At 32.2% G+C, this 12,784-nt stretch overlaps 1 protein-coding gene across 2 annotated transcripts in view; it reads left to right on the top strand.

Annotated features, from left to right (window-relative positions):
* Nucleotides 1–8,016, top strand: part of LOC111679475 (potassium channel subfamily K member 1-like) — a 28,324-nt gene extending 20,308 nt beyond the window's left edge. For both annotated transcript variants that reach the window (XM_023441051.2, XM_023441050.2), the window contains 4 exons: nt 4,102–4,242; nt 4,318–4,527; nt 4,715–4,918; nt 7,628–8,016. In XM_023441051.2, coding sequence (XP_023296819.2) covers nt 4,102–4,242; nt 4,318–4,527; nt 4,715–4,918; nt 7,628–7,908 — 836 coding nt within the window. In that variant the 3' untranslated portion in view covers nt 7,909–8,016. The remainder of the gene's footprint in view (nt 1–4,101; nt 4,243–4,317; nt 4,528–4,714; nt 4,919–7,627) is intronic.
* The last annotated feature ends 4,768 nt before the right edge of the window (nt 8,017–12,784 follow it).

Here is a 12,784-nt window from a genome sequence, read left to right as displayed (position 1 = left end):
TCTTGACTATAGATCAATCTATAGTCTTGACTATAGATCAATCTATAGTCTTGACTATAGATCAATCTATAGTCTTGACTATAGATCAATCTATAGTCTTGAGACCATATAATACCCTATATTTTTAAAATTTTTACTTTTTATAAAGAAACTTTTATGTTGAATATTATTCCAAAATATTCAAGCAATTTATTGATAAAAAAACTATAATTTCTAAATGAGGCTTTATATAGGTCAAATATGGGCCGATCCTCGGTAAATTTGGGAAAAGGATATATTTTTGAATAACAGTTAGTTTTGTTGAGTTTTGTTGCGATACAAATGGTTACAAGTCAATTTTAAACTTATTTGTGCCAATTTTTAGAGAGATAATAGAATATTTGAGGTAATTATGGCATAAAAAGTTAAAATCGGGAGGTACGGTTGTATGGGGGCTAGGTGAAATAATGGACCGATTTCAACCATTTTCAATAGGCCAAAAAAACATGCTTGGTCCAAATTTCATCAAATTATCTTGAAAATTGCGGCCTGTACCTTGCGCACAAGGTTTACATGGACAGCCAGCCAGCCGGACAGACGGACGGACGGACGGACATGTCTTAATTGACTCAAAAAATGATTCTGAATCGATCGGTATACTTTAAGGTGAGTATTGGACCAATATTTTTGTATGTTACAAACATCAGCACAAACGTATAATACCCTCCCCACTATAGTGGTGTAGTGTTTACAAATTTCTACAGATAAGTGATTTTGAGACACAATTTTTTTAAATGTATGTACAAGCTTATCCCAGCAAAAAATTACTTCAATTTACAATTTTCCACAAAAATTTACTTCATACATCCCATATAAGTGACTTCGAATTAAAAATTTCTTTTGAAAAGTAGTTAAAAAACTTCGAACATTTATTTTCGAAGAGAGACTTGAAGAATAAATTTCTTTAAAAAAACCTTCCAAAATCTATAGAAAATTATTTATAAATGCAAGTTTACTTTGAAAAACAAATTTCTATAGAAAAGTGACTGTGAAATATAAATTTCTGTAGCAAATTGATTTCGAAAAACAAATTTCTATGAATAAGTGATAAGAAAATCATAAACTGTGATTAGCCCGCCTAACTGTTTGTTATGTTTGTCTCATATTTACTGCAATACTTAAAAAACGACATACACACAGAAATAAACAATTCTTTAATTGTTATTTTTTTAAGCGATAAAGTAGAATTTTATATCAAAACAATCACAACTCTTAGTATTCAGAGAATTCATAACAGAGAGTCACTGTCGGTCGGTCGTCACAACTAGAATTGAATAAAGAAGAATGCAAGCTATAGTTTAAAAATTGAGATACTTAACTTAAGAATAAAAAAAAATATACATATCAATTCATAAAATATAAATTTAGTGCAATTTTAAATACAGAATATACAATAACGGTAAAACGCGAAATAATGAAAGCGGATTAAATCAGAATAAAAAAAAAACACAAACAAAGAAAATAATTAAATTTAAATCTAAAATAATTATTGTAAAACTAGCATAATAGAAAAGTGTAAATAATTAAGTTAAATTAATAGAAAAAAAGATCTAAATTACAAAAACCACTTAAGATGAATTTAAAAGGCTATGAAGATCTAGATAAAATAACCGAACAACAAACTGATTGTAATGCCATCGGCAATAGTGCCAATGAAGCAGTTTCAGAAAATTCTAATGCTCCGCCTTTTCGCCGCTTAATATCGATGTCCGATCCAAATATTTACAATAACACTGCACAACATAACGGTTTAAGTTTAAATACGCGCATTAATCTCGGTTCAATATGTTTGTTGCGACCCTAACAGTTATTACAACAATAACGATGAAACCCATTTGATGCCGGCCTCACCGGTACAATTTTTTAAGAATTATCGCAAAGAACGCACTTTACTTTTCACCTTCGTTTTTCTTTATGTTTGTTTTCTAATGATTGGTGCGATTAGTTTTCAAATAATTGAAACACCTGTTGAACTGGCGGAACGCAATGAACTAACTATTTTGCGTAATAATTTCCTAATGAAATATCCACAAATAAATGGTATGGATTTTGTCAAGTAAATACTTAATTGATTGTTTAATATATTAAGCTATTACATTTCATTTCGATTTGATATTAAAATATAGAAAAACACACTTATAGACGATAATGTATAGCTAAGCAAGGTCTTTGTGAGAAGTATCAAATTTCAAAAAAAATCTGTTGACTTATTTTCAAGTTCAATGGACAAGCAATATGTTTAAAAAAACAAAATTGTGTTAAAATTAGTGTTGCTGAGTAATATTTTTAATTTTAAACTTCTATCATAAAATAAATTTATATTAAAATTTTAACTATATAAATCCTGAAACAGGGTAAGCAGTTATAGTGCCTTTTATCAAATTTTATCGCAATATCGTGTTTATCAAGTTATAACCAGTTATAGTCTTAAATGTAGAACACTACATAGTTCTGACTATAGATCAGTCTATACTTTACTATAGATCAGTTTATAGTCTTGACTATAGATAAGTCTATAGTCTTGACTATAGATAAGTCTATAGTCTTGGCTATAGATAAGTCTATAGTCTTGACTATAGATAAGTCTATAGTCTTGGCTATAGATAAGTCCATAGTCTTGACTATAGATAATTCTATAGTCTTGACTATAGATCAATCTATAGTCTTGACTATAGATCAATCTATAGTCTTGACTATAGATCAATCTATAGTCTTGACTATAGATCAATCTATAGTCTTGACTATAGATCAATCTATAGTCTTGACTATAGATCAATCTATAGTCTTGACTATAGATCAGTCTATAGTCTTGACTATGGATCAGTCTATAGTCTTGACTATATATCAGTCTATAGTCTTGACTATAGATCAGTCCATAGTCTTGACTATAGATCAGTTTATAGTCTTGACTATAGATCAGTCTATAGTCTTGACTATAGATCAGTCTAAAGTCTTGCCTATAGATCAGTCTAAAGTCTTGCCTACAGATTCAGTTTATAGTCTTGACTATAGATTCAGTCTATAGTCTTGACTATAGATCAGTCTATAGTCTTGACTTTAGATCAGTCTATAGTCTTGACTATAGATCAATCTATAGTCTTAACTATAGATCAGTCTATAGTCTTGACTATAGATCAGTCTATAGTCTTGACTATAGATCAGTCTATAGTCTTGACTATAGATCAGTCTATAGTCTTGACTATAGATCAGTCTATAGTCTTGACTTTAGTCAGTCTATAGTCTTGACTATAGATCAGTCTATTGTCTTGACTATAGATCAGTCTTTAGTCTTAACTTTACATCAGTCTATAGTGTTGACTATAGATCAGTCTATAGTCTTGACTATATTTCAGTCTATAGTCTTGACTATAAATCAGTCTATAGTCTTGACTATAAATCAGTCTATAGCCCTGACAATAGATCAGTCAATAGTCTTGACTATAGGTCAGTCTATTATTTTGACTATAGATCAGTCTATAGTCTTGACTATAGATCAGTCTATAGTCTTGACTATAGATCAGTCTATAGTCTTGACTATAGATCAGTCTATAGTCTTGACTATAGATCAGTCTATAGTCTTGACTATAGATCAGTCTATAGTCTTGACTATAGATCAGTCTATTGTCTTGACTATAGATCAGTCTATAGTCCTGACTATAGATCAGTATATAGTCTTGACTATATTTCCGTCTATAATCTCGACTATATATTGACTATATAATGTTCTATAGTCAAGACTATAGATCAGTCTATAGTCTTGACTATATACCAGTCCATAGTTTTGACTATAGTCACGACTATAAACTGATCTATAGTCAAGATTATAAACTAGTCTATAATCAGGATCCATATATCAATACAGTGCTTTCAATTTAGTCTACTCTTGTTGGTATTTAAATTTGGTCTACAAATTTAACAGATATTATTTGTGAATATTTTTATATATTTCTACTGAAACTAGTTAGTCGAATATACTACGAAATTTTTGCAAATAAAAGTCCTTTGAATACTTTCTGTTAAAAACTGTTCCTTATTTGTATTTTGTTACACACTGACTTTCAGATGATGACTTGGAGGAATTCCTTAAAGCTGTTATAACAGCTAATGATCGCGGCATATCACCACTGCGTAATGCTACCAACGAAATGAACTGGAGTTTTGGTCAGGCTTTGTTTTTCTCCAGTACAGTAGTGACAACAATTGGTAAGTTGAATTTTAATGTTTTTTAATAATAACGTTTTAATAAAAACACTTTAAATAAAATAACAACTTTTACAGGCTATGGACATGTGACACCATTAAGTCAAACAGGCAAAATATTTTGCATGATTTATGCTGCCATAGGTATACCACTGACATTGGTATTGTTAAGTGCAATGGTTGAGAAATTATTAATACCAGCCAATTGGTTGTTGGGCTTACTCAATTCGAAACTGGGCCACTTGTATCAACCCTTTAATATACGAGTCATGCACTTGACTATTGTTGGTAAGTTGTAATTTCACTGCAAGAGTATTTGTGGCTTAAATAGTAAATGTATGTGTGCACGAGTACATAGTTATGTAGGACATTGTAATTGTTTTAATTTTGATGTTTTTTTTTTTTTTTTTTTGTTTTTTTCCTGTAATGTTGTAAAGTTATTTATGAAATTTTCAATTTTATTTGTTCATTACAGTTATAATTGTGGCCGTATTATTTTTTGCAATACCTACTGCTGTTTTCGCCTATTTGGAACCATCATGGGGTGTTCTGGATGCTTTCTATTATTGTTTCATCTCATTGACCACCATTGGTTTGGGCGATTATATACCGGGTGATGGTGTATCGATTGATAATCGTTCTCTTTATAAAATGCTTATAACAGCATATTTAGTTTTGGGTAAGTTTAATTGTATTGTGATTAATGAATATATATTTTTACATTTTATACCAACACAGAAAAATTGTATTAAGGTTGCAAACTTAATACAAATGAGTATAAATCTGTTCGAAATTTTAGACCTTTCGGATGTTTATTATATGAGAACGATAAAGGTTTTATTGTTATACTTTTACACCAGAGGTGCTCAATATTGCCATTACATAGCACTCGTGTTAGGGTAGGTAATTCTGCTGACGCTAAGTTGATACACATACACTATATGTTTAATTCTTCTTCTTTTTATATTGAGCAATACCAGTTGGTTTGCTCTCAACTTGAAAAACAAAATCAGACCAGATGTTGATCAGCGCTTGTCGAAGCAGGGTCTGTGCAAAAAAATCCATAATAAATATTTGACAGTTAGCATATACTTAAAGTTTGTAGACATTTTATATTTACTTTATTTTGAATTGAATTCTGTTCTCTGTTGCTTTACCAACACAAATAAAACTTTGGTAGTCTATGGCAGTATGTGTTTGAGCATCTCTGTTCTATCTCTTAAAAAAAGAGTTTTATACTCTCCCCCACTATAACGAGCAGGATATTAGGCGTTTGTGCTGATGGGTTAGGTTGTTAAAGAGATATATACTTCATAAAATCTGAAGAAATAACATCCGATTATACTCTCCCCCACTATAATGAGCAGGATATTAGCCGTTTGTGCTGATGGGTTAGGTTGTTAAAGAGATATATACTCCATAAAATCTGAAGAAATATCATCCGATGTTCATAAACTCAGTTTTCTGCTCTTTATTACTAAGAATTTTCGATTCTGCATTCCTGAGAAATGTAATATCCGGAATAATATCACTTTCAAGATATTTAGATCTAATTTCGACATATGCCTACCAGTTGAAAATGTGATCCAATGTTTTTTTGTCCTCTCCAAGTGTTTTACATTATTCTGAATCCGCATATCCAATATTGTATAATTGTGCCTAAAAACCTGCATGCCCAATCAAAAACGCAACGTATACTTATGTCAGATTTGTGGAGCCTTCTCGTTATGTTCATGTTAGGATATTTGTGGTTTTATCCAATGATTCATTATTCCTAAAGTGTATATTATTAATTCAGTCCTCGTTGCTGAAAAGATAATAATGTTGCGTTTGTCAGGATAACTACCTCGAGCTTTCTTTCCTTTAAAGTAAGTACACTTGCTATTTTGTTGCCGACTACTCCCAAGTGACTAAGTGGTACCGAAAAGATGTAATTATTCGGTTAAAGCATTTTCATAATCCAAAACGGTCTTAGATTTAACTTCATAACTTGATATCGTCCTTGATGCCTTCTGTCTGTCGGCGATAGCGATACCGTAATTGCTCGGACCGGAACCTGTCCAGAAGCTAGTGTTGTGATTACGAAAACTGCAGTATATTTATGTTTCTGTGTCTTTAATATAGAACCCGATTCCCAGTATTTCTAATCCAATTTATGCAATCCGCTGTCGCTCAGATCGGGACCTGCCTGAAAGCTAGTGTTTGTGATTAGCTTAATCGAAGTTTATGTCAGTTTTTGGGTCTTCAATATAAAACCTTAAGATCCGAATTCCTAAGGATATTTGACTTTTCAATCTATCTGGGTTCAGTATTTCAAAGTTCCCCACATATTCTGTGCCTGGTCTGCGATGCCCAATCGCTTGATGATTGTGTATAGCCTTCCAATGTGTCCAGAATACATACATATATGTTTCAATGTGTGGAATATAGAAGAAAGTTTCCAGAGCATTGGTTGATGTAGAGATCTTGGCACTACTTATACCCAACAAGCATGTTTGCTGAACTCCCTAACTTTTACTTTAAAATTTTTGTTCAAAGAAGTCCACCAAACATATATAAGTAAGAAAAACTTTTTAAGAAGCTCGATAACTTCTCATTTCAAGTAGCAGGTGTTACCAGTCTTTGAAAGGTAAAACCTGCATCATACATAAGATAAAACCGCGGCAATGTTAAAATTATTTTAGAGTTAAAAATAAAAGATCTCAGGGTTTTGAGTTTCGGAACAAATATTCAATAATCGTTACGTGTTAATTCCTCTCAATAGACAAAAGAATATAAAAGATAACTCAGTATTTTTTAGAGATCTGAACCTATTAAATGGGACTGACAACTGTCATTATTATTCCTTTTTCTTTGAATTATTTAATACCAAAATCAAGTACTTGCTGCGTCCTTGCCGACATCAACAATCAACGACCAGAGATACAAGCCGATGCAAAATAATCAGCGGCGGCGGCGCAACCATTTTAGGTCGGCGGTGGACTATTAACGGCAATTGAACTTTGTCTTCAGAAATTTAAATCTCTGTATTATAGTCTGTATACATAAATCTGTCTTTATATAAGTTTTTTTCTACAGAAATGGACATTTAAAGTAGTTTTCACTATTTCAATATTAGCACAATATTGTGTGGCAACTCCGTTCAAATTGGTGAAATTACGTTCAAGCCGGTTTAGTTTTGAGCCGTAAGAAGTCAGCGGCGGCGCGGATTGCTTTAAGCAAGCTTGTATCTCTGTCAACGTCATGACAAGATCATTAGATTAGTCATATATGTTTTTGTTATAAGTATATGTCATTAAGTTATCATAATAAAGTGTTATCTTTAATCCAAACTACTCAACCCAAGCTAGAATTCAAAATTTGTAATACAAATTTCTTCTCCCCACAGGTCTCATTGCCATGATGCTTGTATTAACTATTTTCTACGATATACCACAATTAAATTTGGGACAACTCTTTACCGAAAGTACTAATGGTGAAACGGAAAAACTACGTCTATCCGGTAATAATACAACATGTTATTCAGGACCAACCGGTCTCTATATGCCGCAACGTAATGAAGATACACGACGTGCTATTGTTCGCATACGACCACATGGTGATGATTCACCCAGTCCAGATGAGGCACCATCATCGTCATCACAAAGTAGAGATTTACGAATGCCATAAATAAACAATTGTTAAATGCCAGCCATGTCATAATGATAAACATATAGACATTCTAACATACATACTTACATTAAACAAAAAAAAAAAAACAAACATACATATAAAAAGCATATAATGTTAACAGGAAATCAGTATGAACAAAAAGAAAAAAAAACAATTTACTACTTACTACTAGTCTTTTACTCATAAAACTACACACCTACATACCTTATCAACTCATACAAAAAAACTCAAATTCACACACACATGTATATCAGTAATAAAGACATTAATTCTACTATATATTTAATAAAAGAAAAAAACAATTCGAATAAAAATATATATCAAAACAAAAATATTGATAACTTAAACCATATCCCCCTGAAAAAAAACAAAAACAACAACAACAAAAGAGGAAATATTTTATGTACAATATACAGTTATATACTAAACACATCATACAGATAAACGATTTACACTAAACCCCTATATACACTCTACACAAAAGAAAGAAACAAACACACATACATATGTAAAATATTTTTGAACGAAATACGAAAATTTCAATCTCAACATCACGATAGAATTTTAACGTTAAAACATGTAATTTTAGGTATTGAAATCCTATATCTACTAAACTAAAATTTAACATTTATAAGTTTCCTCATAAGTCCTCTTAACCTATAAAACATATTAGCTACTTTATGTTTTATTGTTGTTAAATTTAGGCTTCGCCATTGTTTAAATCTACGAACAGCCATTTATAGTCGTCAAATGAAATATTGTCAGAAATTTAATATGTATGAAAAAAAGGCCTAAAGCTGATTTGTTACTTTATGCTAAGTATAAAATATGAGAGAAAGACGAGATGTCTATAATTGTTGTGTTTGTAAGGCTATAAAAGCCAGTTGGTAATATTTTACGAGGGTCTAGTAGAAAGTGTTTGAGTCTTATATCAATAGTTAGTTTGATAGGCCTCTATCGGACCTGTTGTGCGCTGACAGCGAAGAATCGAAGGTGGTGAGCTTCGGTTTGCCCGGCTAGAACACTAACCCACCGGAGGTCTCATCTTTTATCAATAGTTATTTGTTTATTGTTAATAGATTTCCTTTATGACACTAATCGAAATATGCGGCTTCATGGGTTCATTCCGCTTGACGTCCTACTCCAAGTCTAATAAAAAGAAATCTATAATAGACTTCTTAATAGAAAGTCTATAGCGGAAGAGAACTTTAAACAGTCTGCCAGACTAGAACACTAAGATAATAGATTGCCTTTATGACACTAACCCAAATGTTGTAAGCCGTTTGTTTTATACGCCTTTATAGGTCTATTCCACTTGACCGCCTACTTTTAGACTAGTAGAAAGTGTTTGAGTCTAAAGTGGAGGAGACTTATAAATGTTAATCCGTCACCACTCCGGTCTAACAGACTAGAACACTAACCTACAGGAGGTTTGATTTATGCGCCTTGGGTCGTTTCTACTTTACGGCCTACTCCTAGTCTAGTAAAAAAAGCGGAAGAGAACTACATATAAAAATTAAACCGTTTTTATATCAATTGTTAGATTGCAAGGCCTCTAGCGGGCCTGTTGTAAACTCACAATGAGCAATAGAACCCACCACTTCTGATTTAGCAAAATAGATCACTTCTATATCAATAGTTATTTACTCTTAATATATATCCTTTAAGACACTAACCGAAATGATCTATGATAAATGCGTCTTCAGGGATCCATTATACTTGATGGCCTACTCCTAGTCTAGTAGAAAGTATTTGAGTTATAGCAGAAGAGAAGCATACGGGATCTACCAGACAAGAACACAAAGATAATAGATTTCCTTTATGACTCTAACATAAATGAGGTGTGTGGATTGATCTTTGCGGCTAAATGGGTTCACGGCCATTTAGTTAAGTTAAGGACAAGATGTTACACTTTAAAAGATATCTGCGGGACCTTAAAATCCCTAACTACCAGATTGATAAGGTACATACATATCTCACAGATAGTACCGAAGCGACGATCCCTATACTAATCTATTTCTTCACTATGTCAGCTTCTGCAGTACTCCTTATATTCAGGAGCTAAACTTCAGAAATAAGTTCGGAAGCTTATAGCTAAGCTTAACATAAAAGCTTCATAAAGGGGACAGGTAGATATCGGTATATCGTTATCTAAAACTCCGAAAACTGTATTAATATTAATTGGTTAGGTTCCCTGAGTATCTTATTTAGGTCCATAATCACCAGATTTATAAAGTAATGCTTAGCGCTCCTACATATCTGACAGAAAGGGAGTAACGAAGATCCCTATACTAATGTACTTCTTCACTATGACAGCTTCTGCAATAGTCCTTTTATTCAGAAGCAAAACTTCAGAAATGAGCCTATAACTAAGCTTAACCTGAGAGCTTCATAAGGAGCACAGGTAGATATCGGTATATCGTTATCTAACAGGTACTTTTATTGATTCCATACAATTTCATACAATTAATTTTGAAGAAATGACTAAATATTTCTAAGAAAGATGCTGGTAAAACGTCAATACCATTCCCTGGCAATTCCTGAATAATTCATTAGCTATAATAGAATCCTGAGAAAAGCTTTGCTTCCTACTCGTCTGGTTGCTGATATTTCTGTCTAAAAACACTACAATAATCACTTTGATATAATCTCGATCCGTTTAATAAAGAGACCAATATGGAGCGTTTTTTTCTCACTCCATCTACTACATATTAATCTGCTAATCATTAAGTTGTTCCACTAGATGTTAGTAGATTTCCTATTTGATTTTTGAAAGTGAAAGTCAAACCCTCATATCAATAACTATCACCGTGAGCAAATGTTTAAGGCATTTTCAAATACAAACATTTTGACAAGTACTAATACTCAGTATTGTAGTCTAAAACAAGTAGGAAAGTATAGTCGGACATGGCCGACCATATAATACCCTACACCATGAGTATATTTTTAAAATTTTTACTTTTTATAAAATTTTTATTTTTTATAAAGAAAGTTTTATGTTGAATATTACCAATAATTCCAAAATATTTAAGCAATTTATTGATAAAAAACTAAAATTTCTAAATGAGGCTTTATATAGGTCAAATATGGGCCGATCCTCGGTTAATTTGGGAAAAGGATATATTTCTAAATAACAGTTAGTTTTGTTTAGTTTCATTGCGATACAAATGGTTACAAGTCAATTTTAGACGTTTAAGTCATTTTTTGAAGGGGGGTTTGTATGGGGGCTAGGGTCAAATATAGGCCGATCCTTACGAAAATCTGCAGCGTCATTTATACTTATATATTTGTGCCAATTTTTAAAGAGATAGCAGAATATTTGACGTAATTATGGCATAAAAATCGGGAGGTACGGTTGTATGGGGGCTAGGTGAAATAGTGGACCGATTACAACCATTTTCAATAGGCTTCGTCCCTGTGCCAAAAAAAACATGCTTGGTCCAAATTTCATCAAATTATTTTGAAAATTGCGGCCTGTACCTTGCGCACAAGGTTTACATGGACAGCCAGCCAGCCAGACGGACAGACGGACGGACGGACGGACATCGACTCAAAAAATGATTCTGAATCGATCGGTATACTTTAAGGTGGGTATTGGACCAATATTTTTGTATGTTACAAACATCAGCACATGTTACACCCTACACCACTATAGTGGTGTAGGGTATAAATACCTTAAATGGTCAATCTATTAACGATATCGTACTGATAAGATCAATTAACAAGATAGTGAAAGTAATTTTGTGTCAATCGATAGCTTTGTGGTCGTTGTCAAAGCGGTGTTTCTAAGATTCTATAATCTGTGAATTCTGCAATGAAATCCAGGTCTAAAACTCTTACTACTCATACCGTTTAAAAACGGTATGAGTATTATTGAAAATGACTTATGCACCAAGTATAATATTTAATCACATCTATTTAATACGAGATTAGATGCAAAAGATCTTATAAGTACATATCGAAGAGAATATAATCTCTTCGAATATTTGAATATCTCGGGGGAAATGCCTATGAAAAACTTCCATCTGTGAAATGTTAAATTAAGGAATTGTTTTGTCACCAAAATGAATCTTCAATTTATGAACTTATCGAAGGTGACTGAACACTTAAAACCTTTTTAAGTATCCAATAAGATATTCAAGTGCTGACATATAACGCTTATTTGCTTCTTTAGACTTTATGCTTAATAGCAGTGTCATGATATGAGGAGGTGAACGAACTGCCACATGTAACCTAAAAAACTTTAATTTAGTTCATTTTCGGAATTTCATCTTCAAAGACTGCAATGCCGAGATTAACCCCCTTATTTTGTAAAATACTTCTCCTTGCGTTTATATTATTTTCATACAAATTTTTGCAAATACAAAAACAAATTATATTCAAAATGAAGTGAAGGGAATTACACAATAACCCGTTAAGTTCTGCCTTTATAGTGCAAAATACTAAGCTGACGATAATTGACAGGTTACACTCAATTAAATTTGTTTTATTATTTAAAATAATTCTTACCCTGTTAGCATAGGTTGTAGACCTTTGGTATAATGATCCAGTCGTCCGCATAAGAAATCACTTTCAGTTCTTTTTGAGATGTAAGGAGCTTAGTGAGCAATTGATTAATATGATTTACTAGTTTATCTCTAAACTTTATGAATGCTTGAAGTTTTGGCCATTCGTATTGAGTATTAAAGATATCGAAGAATATTGAGTTGATAGGGTCGAATTTTTGGCTTGTAATAATAATAATGTATTTTGAGTTCAATATATCATTAAGGATCTATTGCTAGGTGACGTAAACGCTCAGAGAATGAAAAAAGTTTTAAACTTATTCGCAAGAGATGGATGAAGGGTTTACCATCTAGTCTGAGTCTAAATG

The sequence above is a fragment of the Lucilia cuprina genome, chromosome 3, assembly GCF_022045245.1.
Source record: "Lucilia cuprina isolate Lc7/37 chromosome 3, ASM2204524v1, whole genome shotgun sequence".
Taxonomy (NCBI): domain Eukaryota; kingdom Metazoa; phylum Arthropoda; class Insecta; order Diptera; family Calliphoridae; genus Lucilia; species Lucilia cuprina.
This window is presented reverse-complemented; position numbering and strand designations above follow the sequence as displayed.